Below are 17,526 nucleotides of genomic sequence, written 5' to 3'. Positions count from 1 at the left end.
GGATTGCTAGATCAAATAGTAATTTTAATTTGGGGGGGACCTCCATGCTATTGTCCATAATGGTTATACCATTTTACATCTCCACCAACAGTGCACAAGGAATCCAGTTTCTGTGCTTCCTCTCCAACACTTGTTATTTTCTGTTTGTTTGATAGTCGTCATCCTAACTGGGTGTGAGGGGGTATCTCATCGTGGCTTTGATTTGCCTTTCTCTGTGATAAGTGAGGTTGAGCATCTTTTCATATGCTTGTTGGCATTTGGATAACTACATTGGATAATTGTTTAGTCAGGTTTTTGGTTTATTTTTAGCCTGGTTATTTGTGGTTTTTGGTTGTTGTTGCTGTTGAGTTGCAGGCGTTCCTTAGATATTTTGGATATCAACCCCTTATCAGATATATAATTTGCAAATATTTTCTCCCATTCTGCAGGTTGCCTTTTCACTCTGTGGAATGTTCCCTTTGACCTGCAGGAGTTTTTAAGTTTGATGTTGTCCCTTTTTTTTTTTTTTTTTTTTGCTTTTGCTGCTTGTGCTTTTAATGCCATCCTTGATCCTCATTCTTGATGGCTCTGCCACTTTTAACAAACCCACAAAATTTTTGAATGTTAAATCAATAAATGAGTGAATGCAACACAGATAAAAAAAAAGAGCAGAAAACATTCTACTTAATTAAATGGCAGGTTATTCAACCATCATGGACACCCAATTGAAATCTCACTTGGGCTTCAGCATAGAGGGCTCTTTCTTCCTGTCTTGCTTCGTGAACACCTGCTATTCCTCTACATCTCAGCTTAAGTGTCAAGTCTTAGAGAAACCTTTTTTCTCTTTACTTGGTCAGTTCCTCTGTTTTATAATCCATAGGTCATGTATCTCTCAGTCATAATAATCCATAGGTCATGTATCTCTCATTCATAACCAACATCATTTTTCCAAATTGACATATATTTAATCATTTGATTAATGTCTTGTCTCCTTCAATTAACTGTAATACCAAAAAGAATAGGGAATGGGTCTGGTTTTGCTTTTGTTTATTTCTAACAGCTGGAACAGTGCCTGGCACATAGCAAATACTTGTCAAATGTATGAAGATTTACTAGGAATAGAAGAAGAGAACAGAGTAATGGGTCCTGGGCTTGGATTCATACCGGGCTTTTAGTATCCCAGGTGCATAGCAATGCAGGAGAAAGCAATGCCTGCCTCTGGTGTGTGTGGTGTGTGTGTGTGTGTGTGTGTGTGCGCGCGGTGTGTGTGTGCGTGTGCGTGAGTGTGTGTGTGTGCGTGTGCGCGGGTGTGAGTGTGTGTGCGGGTGTGCGTGTGTGTGTGCGTGCGCGGGTGTGCGAGTGTGTGTGTGTGTGTGTGTGTGTGTGTGCGTGTGTGTGGGGGGGGATGGAGTTGGGAGTGATTCATGGTCATATGGTGAAATGGCAGGCATGTTAAAGGGGCTAGAGAAAGGTATCCACAAAACTTACCTCCACAGTAAGGATAAGACTAAGATTTATTCTTATTTTTATGTGGGGTTTAATTATTTGACAGTATATGTGGCACAAACTCTAGTTCAGTTATAATGGCTTTCTAATGTAAATTTTATTTATTTCTCTCTATATTTTTGTGGGTTATTAGGGGAGTGTTTGATTTTGTGATATCTCATGCCCATAGGACTAAAGGAGCTCCTTTTTTTTAATAGCAGATATCTGTTTTTAAATTAAAGATTAATTTTTGATTTGGGAATTGGGCAATACTTGCTGAAATAAAATACAACGTCCTAGGGCATCATAGAATTATAGCTGAGGTTTACTACAAATACTGGGAAAATCAAACCATTAGTGTAAGGTCAAGTTTTTGCCCTTGACTCAAATTGATTAGGAAAAATGTTTCCTTTTCCTTTAAAGGACAGGAGGAGCTCAGTAGGCTAGTAGGACCCCTGCGTATGTGCTGCCTGGCTGAAATATGCTAATTTTCCCTGGTAATTGTAAAGTGATTAACATGTTGCCTTTTTGTCATTCTTTGTGGCATTTTCATCTTTATAAAGGCTAATAAGGCTTATACTATTCAATCCACACATTGATCCTTAATTTATTCTAATTTATAGAATTCTAGGAGTAATTAAAGAAATATTAAAACACTTTAAATACTAATAAAAGAATATCTATAAAAGCATTTTCTATATGAATAAAAGTTTCATGTTCACACAGAATCAAACATTTGATCAATAACAATCATTTTTCTTCCTTGATGATGTGCTCCTATGCTCACATATAATTTAATGACTCTTAAGTCTATTTTTAAGGCCTCTTTTAAAAATAGATAGGGATACAAAATTTCAGTTAGGAGGAATAAAATCAAAAGACATTGTGTATCATGGTAACTGTAGTTAATAACAATGTATTGTATACTTGAAAATTACTAAGAGAGCAGATTTTAATCTACTCTCTCCAAATAAATGATAAGTATGTGAGGTAATGCATATGTTAATTAGCTCGATTTAGCCAATCCGTGTTTCAAAACATAATGTTGTACACCATAAATATATACAATTTTTATTTGTCAATTAAAAATAAATTAATAAATAAAGAAACGAAAAGAAAATAGGCCTAGAAGAAAACAGATTCTGATACTTAATTTGTTAGTTTTTGCTTTTCTCTTGAAGAGAGGTTGGTATAGGGAAATAAAGCCTTTGAGAATAAAGTTACCTTTAGAATAAGGTAGGTCATAAAAACAATATAGGATAATATTCTGTATTTGCCAAATACCAATATATTCTTTCTGATATGTGCATGGGTGTTATCTTCCATTTTCCTAAAATTTTAGTTTTTAAAGCTGCAGCTCATATTATTCTGTGTGGTCCTTACAGTAATCCTATGGGGAGGCAGTTCATGTAATATCTCCATCATACCCCTTCACAGATGAGAAAACTGAGATGCGAACATCACTGGAAGGATCACATGACTCACCAAAACAGCAGCTGCCCACAATATCAGTTGTCTGTCTAGAGGGAAAAAATTTTACCCACAGTTTAGTGAAATTAAAAGAAACCAAAGTTTAATGAAATTAAATTTTCTAAAATATATTTTCTATAGGAAATATAAATAAGGTTTTATTTTTGTTAGAAGTGTCTTTTATGAAATGAACATTACAAAATAAAGAGTGAGCATAATATGTTGCAGCTGAAATTCAGCTATCATGCACTTAATAAGAAAGATAAATAGGCAGGTATTAGAGAAAGTAAAAATAATTATATAGGACTTGATTAAACTGAGGATTTTATATTTAAAATTGTTTTCTTTACATATCAGCCCTTGGGATAAGAAAAATAATCACAGTTGAAAACATTAATGGGCCCAAATCTCACCTGACCTACTTATGGGGTGGTATGAGAATCTGTCCCCATTTTATTAGAGCTTGGATTTGGCAGATTCTTTTAATAATTTTTTTTTTTTTTAAAAAAGGAGAATTGGGCACTACTTGCATTCATAGCTTATTGATTCTCCAACAGTGGGGCCAGAGCTCCCCAACTGTGATGCCAGAAGATGGAATCACAAGACCCCATCCAATGTTCAAGGCTCATTTTTGCTATAAAAAGACTGGGACTTTTACATTTTGTATGAAAAGAATCCCTAGACAATGAAAAAAAAAATCATGAAACAAAACTAGTGTTTGCTACAGCAGTAGTAGTAGTGGTAATCACAGGAGTGGAAAACCGAAAAAGATAAAGTCTTACTTTATTTTTTAATTAAGCTTTTTATTTTGAGATACTTGTAGATTCACATGTGTTATAAACTGAATGTCTGTGGCTCTCTAAAATTCATGTGTTGAAATCCTAAAACCCCAATGCGATGGTATTAGGAGGTAGGACCTTTGGAAGGTAATTAGTTCATGAGGGAAGAGTCCTCACGAATGGGATTAGTGCCCTTATAAGAAGAGACCAGAGAGCTCTCTCTCCCTCCCTCTCAGCCAGATGAGAACACAGTAAGACAGCCAGCTGCAAACCTGTTGTTTAAGCCACCTAGTCTATGGTGTTCTGTTAGAGCAGCCCAAACTATGACAACATGCAATTGTAAGAAATAATACAGAAAGATCCCAGTAGCTTTTGCCCAGTTTTCCCCAATGGTAACAATTTGCAAAACTATGGTACAATTTCACAACCAGGATGCTGACATTGATACAATAAAGATTCAAGGCATTTTCATTACTACATGATCCCTCATGTCGCCCTTTTATAGCCACACCCATTTCCTTCATACCCCAACCCTCTCCTTAACCACTGATCTGTTCTCCATCTCTGTAAATCTGACATTTCAAGTATGTTGTGTATAAATGGAATCATACAGTTTGTAACCTTTTTTTCCACTCAGCATAATAACCTGGAGATTACAGCTGTTGTATGTACCAATAGTTGTCTCTTTTTATTGATGGGTAGTATAACATGGTATGGATGTATCCCAGTTTGTTTAACTATTCACCTTTAGGAGGACTTCTGGGTTGTTTCCAATTCTTGGCTATTATGAATAAAGCTACTATAAACATTCACATACAAGTGTTTGTGTGAACATAAATCTTCATTTCTCTAAGATAAATGCCCAAGAGTGAAACTGCTGGGTGGTACAGCCTGTTTAGTTTTTTAAGACACTGCCAAAAATGTTTAGCAGAGTGACTGTACCATTTTACGTGCCCACCAGCAATGTATTCCAGATCTGGTTTCTCTGCATCCTTGCCAGTGTTTGGGGTTGTCACTATTTTTTCATTTTAGCCATTCTGGTAGGAGTACAGTGATAGCTCATTGTGGTTTTAATTTGCATTTCTGTAATGTTTAATGATTTTGGACATCTTCTCATGTGCTTATTTGTCCCCTGTATGTCTTCTTTGACAGATGTCTGTTCATGCTTTTGACTATTTTCTAATTGGATTGTTTATGTTTTTACTGATGAGTTTTAAGATATCTTTACATATTTGAGATAGTAGTCCTTTGTTGGATATGTGGTTTTCGAGATTTTCGCTCTGTAATTTGTCTTTTCATTCTCTTTAACAGGGTCTTTTATAAATACCAAGAAGTTATAATTTTGATGCAGTCCAATTTATCAGTTTTTTCACTTAATTGTGCCTTTGATGTAAAGTCTAAAAATTCTTTACCTAGTTCTAGGTCCCAAAGATTTTCTTCTATGTTTTTCTTTCTAAAAGCCTGACCTCTACATTTAAGCCTATGATTCATTTGTATAAGGTGTGAGACTTGACACCTTATACAAATGAAAGTTGAGGTTCATTTCTTGCCTGTGGTTGTCCAATTGCTCCAGCACCAATTGTTGAAAAGACTGTTTCCTTGATTGAATTGCTATTGTTTCTTCATCAAAAATCAATTGGGCTTATTTGGATGGGCCTATTTCTAGGTTCTCTGTTCTGTTCCATTGATTTGTTTCTATTCCTCCACTGATACTATATTGTCTTGATTACTATACTTAAATAATAAGTTGTGAAGTCAAATAGATTGATTCCTACTTTATTTTTTCCAGAATCATTTAAGCTATTCTAGTCCCTTTACATTTCCATATAAATTTCAGAACAGTCTTGCCTACATCTACTAAAAATCTAGCTGGGATTTTGATAGGAATTGTGTTAAATTTGTACATCAATTTGGGGAGAATTGACATCTTTACTATATTGGGTCTTCTAATTCATGAACAGAGTATGTATCTCTCGATTTATTTAGATCTTCTTTCTTTATCAGCACTGTATAGTTTACTGTATACATGTCTTGTACATAATTTTCTAGATTTACACCTAAGCAATTCATTTTTTTAGATTGATTGTAAATGATCAAATAAATATTGTATCTTTAATTTGTGTTCATGTGTTCAATGCCAGTATATAGAAATGCAATAGATTTTCATATGTTTTATCTTGTATCCTCACTTCTTAGTTCTAGGAGGATTTTAATTTTTATTTTAGATTCTTTAGGATTTCCTACATATACATACAATCATGTCATCTACAAATATGGAATTTTATTTATTCCCTTCTATTTGTATGTCTTTTATTTATTTAATTTTTCTTGCCTTATTACACTGACTAGAATTTCCAACATGACACTGAATAAGAGTGATGCAGTGAACATCCTCTCCTTGTTTCTGACCTTGGAGGAAAGCATTCACTTTTTCCCTATTAAGTGTAATGTTTTATGTAGGTTTTACGTAGATGAAATTTGTCAAGTTGAGGATGTTCTCCTATAGTCCTATCTTTTGGAGCATTTCATTGTGAATGGATGCTGAACTTTGTTAAATATTTTCTTCTTATTCAATTGATATAATCATATAATTTTATTCAGCCTGTTAATATGATGGATTATACTGATTGTTTTTCAAATACTGAGCCAGTCTTGCATCCCCGTAATAAGCCATACTTGGTCATGATGGATAATAACGTATTGCTGAATTCTGTTTGCTAACATATTATTAAGGATCTTTGTGTCTGTGTTCATGAGGGATATTGGCCTGTAGTTTTCTGTATTCTTTGTCCAATTTTGGTATCAGGGTAATACTAGTTTCATAAAATGAATTGGGAAGTGTTCTCTCCTATTTTCTGGAAGACAGTATGTAGAATTGGTGTTAACTCTTTAAATGTTTCATGGAATTTTCCTCGGAAACTATCTGAGCCTGGAGATTTCTTTTTAGAAGTTTTAAAAAGTCCCCTAGCAGTTTAGGGCTACCCAAACAATTTATTTCTTAGGTGAGTTGTACAAGGATATTTCAAAAAGTTCAGGGAAAAATATAATTGAAAGATAATACAAATATTTCCATGAGCTTTTTGAAGTACCCTTATAGTTTGTGTTTTTTCAAGGAAATGGTCTATTTCATCTCAGTTGCCAAATTTATATGTGTAGAGTTGTTTGTAGTATTTCCTTATTATCTTTTTGATGTCTGCAGGGTCTGTAGTAATATCTTCAGTTTCATTCCTGATATCAATAATTTGTGACTTCCCACTTTTTTTTGTCAGTCTTACCAGAGGTTTGTCTAAGAACCAGCTCTTTGTTTCGTTGATTTTCTCTGTTGTTTTTCTGCATTTCAATTGGATTTCCGTTCTTTATTACTTCTTTTTTTTCTGCTTGCTTTGGATTTATTTTGTTCTTTTTCTAGGTTCTTAAGGTGGGGGCTTAGATGATTGATTTGAGACTTTTTCTCTTTTCTAATGTATGCACTTAGAGCTACAAAATTTCCTCTCAGTACTACTTTTACTGTGTTCCACAAATTTTTTTATGTTGTATTTCTATTTTCATTCAGTTCAATTTATGTTTTAAGTTTCCCTTGAGTCTTCCTCTTTGACCCATGGATTATTTAGAAGTATGATGTTTAGATTCAAGTGTTTGAATGGAGATTTTTGTTATATTTCTGTTATTGACTTCTAGTTTGATTCTGTTGTGATTGGAGACAACACTCTGTATGATTTCAATCCTTTTACATTTGTTGAGGTTTGTTTTATAGGAACGTATCTTGAAATATGTTCCATGGGCACTTCACAAGAATGTGTATTCTGCTGTTGTTGGGTGGCATTTTCTATGAATAGAAATTGATAATATTTTCTGTTGATAATATTTTCTATATGGTTGCTGATTTTCTGTTTAGTGTTTTTTAAAAAATCAATTGTTGAGAGAGAAAGAGCAGTGTTAAATTCTGCAACTATAATCTGTCTATTTTTCTTTGCACTTGTTGTCAGTTTTTGCTTCATATATTTTGTAGCTCTGTTGTTTGGGGCATACACATATAAGAGTTCTATGTCTTCTTGGTAAGTTGAATCTTTTAAATTATTGTATAATGTCCCTCTCTGTGTTTGATAATTTTGTTTGACTTAAAGAATGTCTTATCTGATATTGTAGTAGCCACTCTTGTTTTCTTTGTTTAAACTTTGTATATTTTTCTTTTATTTTCAACCTGCCCATATTGTTATATTTGTAGTGAGTTTCTTGTAGACAACAAATAGTTGGTTCATGTTTTTAAATTCTCTCTGCTAATCTCTTTTACTTGTTGAATTGAGACCAGTTATGTTTACATAAAATATTATTGCTATGTTAGGGCTTTTTTGTTGTTGTTCTTTTATATTTGTTCTGTTTTTCATTTCTCTGTTTTCTTTTTCACCATCCTGTGGTTATGTGAACAATTTTTAGAATTCCATTTTGGTTTATATATAGTGTTTTTGAGTATATCTATATAGCTTTTTTAGTGATTTCTTTAAGTATTACATTATACATAACTTATCACAGTCTACTTTTACCATTTGGAGGGAAGTATAAAAACCTTAACTCTGTTTTTGTCTTTTTATCCTCCTTCATTTATAATTGTCTTCTGTATTTCCTCTACATACATTTAGAACTACATCAGTGTTATAATTTTTGCTTCTGTCATCAAACATAATTTTGAAAATTCAAAAGAAGTAGGAAAGTCTATTGTATTTGCCCATATTTTTGCTTACCATATGCTTCCTTCCTTCCTGGTGTTCCAAGATTCCCTCTTTAATTGTTTCTTTTCTGTTTACAGAACTTTGTTTAGCCATTGTTTTAGGGTAGGTATATGGGTCAAAATTTCTTAGCTTTGTTTCATGTGAGAATGTTTTGATATTCCCTTTATTTTGGAAGGATTTTTTTGGATGAGTATAGGAGTTTGCATTAATCATTCCTTTCTTTCAGTATTTGAAAAATATGCTATGTCCTTCTGACCTCCATGGTTTCTGTTAATAAATTCACTGTGATTCTAATGGTTTCCCCTACAGATATGATGTCACCTTTTTTCTGGCTATTCTCAAGATTTATTTTTTGTCTTTAGTTTTCATAAGTTTAAGTATGATGTATTGGCATAGATTTCTTTGGGCTGATCCTGTAAGGAATCTGAACCTGTAGGTTATGTCACTTGCCAAGTTTGGAAAGTTTTCAGCCATTATTTCTTCACGTACTTTTTCAGCCATTCCTGGGATTCTGATGACACAAATGTTGGATCTTTTTATAGTCCCACAGGTTTCTGAGGCTCTGGGTTTGTTTGTTTTCATTAATTCAGTTTTCTCTTTGGTTGATCAGATTGTTCTGTCTTCTGATTCCCTGTTTCTTCCCTCTGTCCCCTCCCTTCTACTTAGCTTTTTGTTTCAGTTATTTTATTTTTCTGTTCTGAAGTTTCCACTTAGTTCTTCTTTATATGTTCTATTTATTTGCTGGGACTTTCTATTTCTTTGCTGAGGATTTCTATTTTTCTTTATTTGTTTCAAGAATATTTTTATGTTGAAACACTTGTAAGATGGCTGCTCTAAAACCTTTGTCAAATAATTTTAACATCTCTGTAATCTTGGTGTTGGCATCTAATTGATAGCCTTTTTTCATCCAAGTTAAGATTTTTCTCGTTCTTGGTTTGATGAGTGATTTTCTTTTGAAATCCGCACATTTTTAGTGATGTTTTGGCTGGCTTTTTCTGACGCCACTCTGGCAAGGAAAAGGGAAGCACTACCTTGTTATTGCTGGATGGAGGTGTAAATACAGGTTCCCCCCTTGGCCTCCACTGACACTGAAGTGAAGGAAGACTGCTTATTCCTGTTGGGCAGGGGTGGGAGTTCTGGCTTACTACATGGTGGGGGTGGCCTCATTACCACTGGGCCATCAGAGATAACAAAGCCCACTCTGACACAGGACTGACTCTCTACTGACTCTGATACCACTCCAACAAGGCTGAAGTGACGCACCTTGTTTCTGCAGGGTGGGGGTTGTAGTCCAGACTTCCCTGATGATCTCCACTGATATCATAGGGATGGAGGACTCATTTCTGGCTGGTAGGGATGAAAGTGCCGCTCCTTACTTGGCCTTTTCTGGTATCACCCTGGTAGGGGTGTTCGGGTGACTGATTATAGCCTCATAAAGGCACAAGTCTAGTTTCTTTTTTTTTTTTTTTGTCTTTTTCCGTGTCCGGCAACGGATCACAACCCTCAGTGTCGCCCCCGTACCGGACCGGGACCGGCAACGGGATCGCAACCCTCGGTGTTGCTCCCGCGCCTCGCTCAGCCAGTGAGCGGGAACCGGTCTGTATGTGGGATCCGAACCCTCGGGCGGGAGCGCCGCCGCACTTCCCAAGCGGCGCACTATCCAGTGCACCACCGGGCCGGCCCGACAAGTCTAGTTTCCCCACTCAACCATTGCTGGCATCAGTGCAACCCTCGGTGCTGCTCCCGCGCCTCGCTCAGCCAGTGAGCGGGAACCGGTCTGTATGTGGGATCCGAACCCTCGGGCGGGAGCGCCGCCGCACTTCCCAAGCGGCGCACTATCCAGTGCACCACCGGGCCGGCCCGACAAGTCTAGTTTCCCCACTCAACCATTGCTGGCATCAGTGGCGGTGGGGCCACAATTTTCCCGTAGTGTTTGATTGGAGAAGAGCAGTTATTGTCTAAAGGTTTTCTGTCTTGCTAGCCTGCGCCTTTCTTGATCCTTGACAAGACAGGCTTTTTTTTTTTTTTTTTCTGGTCTGTGCCCATTGGCATTTCTAGGTTTCTGGCATTGGCTCCTTGTGTGGGATATATGAGACAAAAGGAAAATCCAAGGAATTTACCTCTGTGTTGTCCACTGGGTCTCAAGATCACTAGCTGGTTTGCCCTTTTCTTCCCCTTTTCAGAGTATATTTGTTGTGTACATAATGTCTGCATTTTTAGTTGTACTTAGCAGGAGGAATAAAGATAAGTACAACTTCATCTCCCAGAAGCCAAAGTCGTTTCTTTGCTTTTTTGGTCATTGCATAATTATCCTGATTCAGCTGGTCCTTTCACTAAAATTTCTGAGAAAATATTTCTATAGATATCAAGGAATACAATGAAAAATATAAATGAACAGGATTGCTGTTCTATTTAAGAATCCCAAAAAGAACTGACAGGGTATAAACTCTCTTCCCAGACGGAGGTGATTCTACTTTCATTGAAGTTGTGCACGGTGCTTGGAGACATCCATAGAGATACAATTTAGGGGAAATTTCCCTAAGTTTGGACTGTAAATATCCATCCTTCCTAAGAACATATCTGGCTTCCTGATCTTATATTACTTGCATTGTTTTTATTTGTGTATTTGAGTAAGAATATCATTGTATTTATTTTCCTACAGGTAATTTTTCCATAACCTTCAGCATTTTCCCCTGAAAATTAAAAGAACAACAATAACAAAAAAAATCCCAAAGTTTAGAACTGGATCACTTGGCCCTTTCTCTTATCTCCTCCTAGTTCAAAATGCTTGCATCTGTTAATGACCAGCTTCCTCTTGGATCTAGCGTTAGGTTCAAAGCATTCAAGCCTTAGCACAATCTTCTTTGTGGTTTTAGCCTTCTTCGGGAAAATTGGCTTGATTTGCCCACCAGAGCCACTTTCCTGCTGATTCTAGAACCTCTTTCCCTGGGCATACTGGGAATCCTTGCCCTTCTTAAACTGGGTCACTTTGTGAGGCTGATGCTTGCCATATTTCTTACAAAAAGTTCTTCAGGTATTAGGTACACTGACCATCTTTGCAGCAGAGCTGTCTACACAATGAAAATGGGAAATGGCGTATCCACTTGTTGCCTCACGCTGCTCGTGCTGAACAGGAAAACACATTGCTATCTAAATGTTTAACATTTTCTTTTCTAAATACAAGACTTGAGGGCACACACCTTTTAAATGTAGGACTCCCAGGCACTCAGTATGTACTTACCTGGTGAATGATGGAATGAAGGATTTACACTTGACAGTGTATGCATAGTTACATGAAGGATTTCTACTTTCCTGACAATTTTATTTTGGAGGATTTGAAAAAAATTCACACCACTGGATAGCTGGGGTGTGTTTTGTGGTCAAAATGGCTCTTGGGGCCTCAGTTTTACTGTCCCTGCTATGACAGTAGAATGTGCTGCAGTGATAGTCATCTGCCCTCCACATGTGCTTCATTACTGTAGATATTCACCAGTCAGAGATACAGTATCTATACTCTCATTTTCCCAGGAGTATTTCTGAGGTACAATGTGATACTACTCAGGTAAGGACCACTGCTGTCCTTCTGTCCTTTTTTGGCCCTCAGTCCTAGATGGGATCAAATCTAGAAAAAAAGCATTGTGTATTGTGACCAAAATATTAACTGGGGTTTTACTTCAAAATCAGTGAATTACAAATGTATCACTTCTTAAGAGTCTCTTATTGGATTAACAAAATAAAACCATCAATTTGAGGATTTGATGCTTCTGAGATTGCGCCAAAACAGCAAGTCACTAGACTGCTTCTTCAGGAGATTTAGCTGTCAAGAAAATGGATAACCTCATTCACATAATTATTATTAATATTTTTTTTTGACAAATGAAATGGTAGCATTATCTAACCATTTGGGAAACCTTTATTGAACAATCACAATTTAGGATGCTATCGAGACACACAAATAAAAAGCAAGGTTCTGCTCTTAAGGAAATTAATTATAACTGAATAAAGAAAATGGAAAATAGAACTGGAGAATCAACTATGAATGGTAGAAATACATAACTATGTGGAGATAGACAATGACAAATGTCAACTAACATTATTGTCCAGATATGATCGCAAGTCAAATAAACTCCATATATAAATATTCTATAAGAACAAATCAGAAGGTAGGAAAATTCTGGTCAAGTTGTCTGATTGTAATGAGATTACACTCTGTCCTAATCATGCCTATGCTTCTCTGTTTTCTATTTTTTCAGTAGAAGCACAACTATTGCCTAGTTGTATGATCTTGAACAACTTACTTCTGCATTTGTGAAATGTGGGTCATTATACCTGCATGATGGAGTTGATCAGATTAAACTGTATCATTCATATAAAATGCCTATCACAGTTCCTCACACATCCTAAAAGGATAGTAGCTGATATTTTCAATATTTCTATTGCTGCTTGTTACTGTTTGTTAGCAGGCTATGTAAATCAACAAGTAAAACTACCTCTTCTTTCAAATTGCCTCGGATTCTATACTGTGATCTTAGCTTAGATGACTCTGTGCTTAGAAAGGTAAGTTGGCATCAAGGATATTGGAAACCATTCTTAAAGATGTTCATGTATGAACTACATAAAAAATACTGACATTTTCCCTCGAAATTCCTATTGTGCTTCAAATATGCATTTTTATCACTAGCTTAGAAACAGCAATAAAAAATTATTTCACTGCCTTATTACAGTTTCACTAGAGATCTTATTTTTGGCTCAAGGGTTATACTTTAAATTCTTGTAAGTGCTCATGGTGTTTTCTTCTGTTTGCTTTCCATCTCCTCTACTTGCATCAGCTTTTCTTTTCTCTGTTCACTTAAGCGACTTAAATGCTCACAACATCTGGCAGTAAATAAAGTTTGTTTATTCACTTAATCATTCTTAAGTGTTTACTATATGCTAAGCACTGTGCTGGGGATACGAATTTGAGTAAGAAATGGCTTCTGTTTTCAATGAGCTTATTGTCTACTGCAGAGGTGATATTTTCACTGTTGTTCAAACTACTGGAGAGGAGTCATTTCTACCTTATTTACTTTTCCACTTTAAGTTTTGTCTTTTTTTTTTTTTTCCTTTTTGTCTTTTTTCGTGACCGGAAACGGATCGCAACCCTCAGTGTCGCGCCCATACCGGACCGGGACCGGCAACGGGATCGCAACCCTCGGTGTTGCGCCTGCACCTCGCTCAGCCAGTGAGCGGCCGGTCTGTATGTGGGATCCGAACCCTCGGCAGGAGCGCCGCCATGCTCCCAAGCGGCGCACCGTAGCAGTGCGCCACCGGGCCGGCCCTAAGTTTTGTCTTTAAAATGTTTTACTTAATGTACTTCTGAAAGCTTTCTACTTATATAATCCCCAATTTCCATACCTTTAGAAACTGAAGCATAGTCATTAAAGAGTGTAGGCTCTGGATCCAGACCGCTTGGGTTAGAATCATGACTCTGTTATTTCCTAATTGTGCAACCTTGGACAAGTAACCCCTTTGTGCCTCAGTTTTTTCTTCTCCTGTAAAGGTTTGATGAGTCATTATATATCAAGTGCTTATAACAGTGGCTGGCATACAGTAAGCACTCAATAAATGTTAGGTATTATTATAACTATTGTTAGTTTGTTTCCCTCAGACATCAGAAACAATCTAATTCTGAATTTTTGAGGTTCATTATTTTACAATTGCTATTAGTCTTTATAGTATCTCAAAGACACAGGCTTCTGATGTCACTAAGTAAATACATTTATTTCTATCAAAAAACTTAAATTCTTGGGCCGACCCCGTGGCTCACTTGGGAGAGCGCGGCGCTGGGAGTGCTGAGGCTGTGGGTTCGGATCCTTTATAGGGATGGCCAGTGCGCTCACTGGCTGAGCACGGTGCGGGCGACACCAAGCCAAGGGTTACGATCCCCTTACCGGTCACAAAAAAAAAAAAAACCCTAAATTCTCTTCGTAATAAAGAATTTCCAAATAACATGAACTCAACAGAGAAGGGCTGCAGGAAATAAGAGAGTGAGTACAGTATACATAAATAAAATTAGGAAGGAGACAGATAAGGCTGTGTAAGGAAATGGATACCTTTGTGACTGACCGTATATTTTTGCCTTTAACATATAACTTCTTAAGAGTTTCATGAAATATGGGTTTCTTTGATATGGATAAGTTTGTGTATATTTAAACTTATATACTAACTTTATTTTTAAATCTCTGAAAACATGACTGTGGTTTGTATTTCAGTTCATAAGAATTATGCAGGCATATTAGAGTAAGAATAATTTCTTCTGACTTCTGTTTAAAAATTGTTATTTCTTAGAATCATAACAATAATTAACCAAAATAAAATTGCTAAAGCCAAAGAAAATCTGACTTTTGTGACAAACACCTTTTAAAAAATCCACTTTTGTCCAAAAGAGGTATATAAATTTGTACTTATGGCAGTTAATTCTTTAAAATTATCAAAAGGCAGACAGTGACAATAGGTTTATTCCAGCTTTATTTAAGATTTTAATTTCAAATGAAATAATGTGACACTGTTGTATAAGAATACAATCAAAGACTGCAAACAACCTAATTCATTTTCCTAGTTGGCTGAAGCCTCCAGGCACCAGTCAAATATCGAAGTCGTATAAAGAGCAGGTCCTTGCCCATTTGTAGCCAGCTCCAAAATGGAACTAATTTAGAACCTGCAATTTAAAAATAATTAAAATAAATTAACTTAGAAACTCAGGAGAAAATATAGCAGTTTAAAACTGTATTTTAGAAGTCAGTCTACATGATCGTTTTAAGCTTCTAGCACCTTAATTTTATTTAAATAATGGGCAAAAATATTAAAAAATTTCAAAGCTGGGGTGGTTTCCTCTAAAAACAAAAACAAAACATCTTGAAGTGAAATGGGGGGATCTAAACTGAAAATTTCAGATGGCCCACTATAGGAAAAGAGGAGCTGTATTTGGTGAGGGTTCTAGGAATATCTAATACAAAAACTACTCACTGAGTGCTGCTTAATGAAAAATAATAATTACACAAAAAAAACTAAAAATAAAGCATAACAGATAAATATGATTATTTTCACACATGAATCCAATCGTTTTTTTTTTTTTGATGGCTGTCTGGTACAGGGCTCAAACCCTGGACCTTGGTATTATCAGCACCATGCTCTAACCAGCTGAGCTAATCAACCAGCCAGTGAATCCAGTCTTAATGGTGAGAAATAAAGCCTATGATCAGACTTAAGATAATTTTGTCCAGACCTCTTTGTCTCGGGCTACACAGGAATACCAGCCTAATTAAATGTGTGATCCACAAATCACTGCAGATTCTTATAGCCGTTACTTGTACTATACCTTCAGATAAATGAAGATCTATCAGGAAGAAGGTTTAAAATTTCATTACCATTGTAATTAAACTTTATCCTCAAAGAAGAATTTTTCACTGCTCTAAATTTATATAACTCCTGGGCCGGCCCTGTGGCTCACTCAGGAGAGTGTGGCGCTGGTAGCGCCGAGGCCACGGGTTCGGATCCTATATAGGGATGGCTGGTGCACTCGCTGGCTGAGCGTGGTGTGGACCACACCGAGCCGAGGGTTTTGATCCCCTTGCTGGTCACACACACACAAAAATAAAATAAATAAATAAATTTATATAACTCCTTTCTTCTGAAAATATTACCACAAAAGCACTGTGTAGACATCAGTCTTCTCCTATATTTTTAATCAGGAGACACATACTATCTTCATTCCACAAATTAGGAAGTTGAGGTACCTACAGTTTCTATTATGATACAACTCTGTAATGCAAATGAGCAAATGACATAAACATGAAGCAGGCTTTCTACTTTTCCCACTTCACCTTCCCACTGAGTCTGTGTTGGGCACAGATCAGCACAGACAGATCAATCGAGCTAAGCAATTTTACTTGCTTCCCAGTCTCCTCTGGTTCTAGGCCGCTACTGTGGAGAAGAGTTAAGTTTCTGTAAACTCAGTTTGATTCAGGAAGACACCAGGAGGTCTGAATTCACTGTAGACTATGTAGTTTGTATAATCTTGAGACTGATTTTTAACCTTTTTCTGTCCCTAAACATCTGAGGCCACAGAGCAATATGGCTTAGTGCACCAATGACTGGGGAGAGGTGGACTTTGAAAAAGTCTCTACTTGATTATGTTAACTGCTCCCATACCATTAATTAACTTAGGTTCATTCTAAGGTAAGCAAAGAAGAAAATTAGAACATATTTTAAATTCTATACAGCCAGAACTATCTAAGCTTTTCTGAACAGGAATTAAGATTTATGATAGATGTCAAATTATATTTTAGAGATCTTTACATTTTTGGATATATGAACAGACACAGATAACAGTTAAAAAATGGTTCTGAATAAACTGTGGACATTTGGAGTAACAATACTTTAATTTCTTATTTATCTTTGCATAGTGTTTGTAGTTTCTCCATATCTACTGAGTAATCAAGTAATATAATACTAAAAAAATGGTGATGCAAACAATAAAGTTTATCTCAAGAGACTATCAACCTTGCTTCTAACCTCAGATCACCATGACCTTTTCTATTGTAAGAAGTTTTACTGAAGTTTCTTGGCCAAGGTCATAGGCCTACTGAAGACCCCAAGAGAATGAAAAACTATAGTAGGCAGCAAGATGGAGGGGATTAACCTCTCTAAGTCAAGACAGCTGAGAAGGTCCTGATGAGGGGCGAGGGGAGACTATTAAAGCCAGCTGACTTTATTAGACAACTGTATTATCTGACGTCTCCCTGCCTGTCTGACCAAAGATCTGCTGTAGAATAAACAATATACTCACCTTCAATTTCAGTCCAGTTGACAGCAACTTCTGCTATTGGAATTTTAAAGAACTGTGCTATGTAGAGCAGTTCTACATCAAATGCCCTGAAATAGAAAATTATTTATTTTTAAAAAGACAAATAGAACGTAATTAAATCTCTACCTTGGCATGTTTTGAAGAAGTTTTCATGACAAATGTGAAGCTTATACTATAAAACTGAAGGTCAAATCACAGATGGTCAAATATCATCTGAGTAATTTAGAAGCTTCAAGGCAAA

At 36.2% G+C, this 17,526-nt stretch overlaps 1 protein-coding gene and 1 pseudogene across 3 annotated transcripts in view; both read right to left on the bottom strand.

Annotated features, from left to right (window-relative positions):
* Window positions 1-11,176: 11,176 nt before the first annotated feature.
* Window positions 11,177-11,494, bottom strand: LOC103600950 (annotated as a pseudogene).
* A 3,435-nt stretch (window positions 11,495-14,929) lies between these two features.
* The window catches only part of ALG5 (ALG5, dolichyl-phosphate beta-glucosyltransferase), a 42,238-nt gene continuing 39,641 nt past the window's right edge, over window positions 14,930-17,526 (bottom strand). For all 3 annotated transcript variants that reach the window (XM_008585302.1, XM_008585304.1, XM_008585303.1), the window contains 2 exons: window positions 17,268-17,353; window positions 14,930-15,137 (listed from right to left, as the gene is read on the bottom strand). In XM_008585302.1, coding sequence (XP_008583524.1) covers window positions 15,022-15,137; window positions 17,268-17,353 — 202 coding nt within the window. In that variant the 3' untranslated portion in view covers window positions 14,930-15,021. The remainder of the gene's footprint in view (window positions 15,138-17,267; window positions 17,354-17,526) is intronic.

This window comes from Galeopterus variegatus, unplaced genomic scaffold, assembly GCF_000696425.1.
Source record: "Galeopterus variegatus unplaced genomic scaffold, G_variegatus-3.0.2 Scaffold3514, whole genome shotgun sequence".
Taxonomy (NCBI): Eukaryota; Metazoa; Chordata; class Mammalia; order Dermoptera; family Cynocephalidae; genus Galeopterus; species Galeopterus variegatus.
Note: the sequence above shows the minus strand (reverse complement) of the source record. Positions and strands in the feature narration are given on the sequence as shown.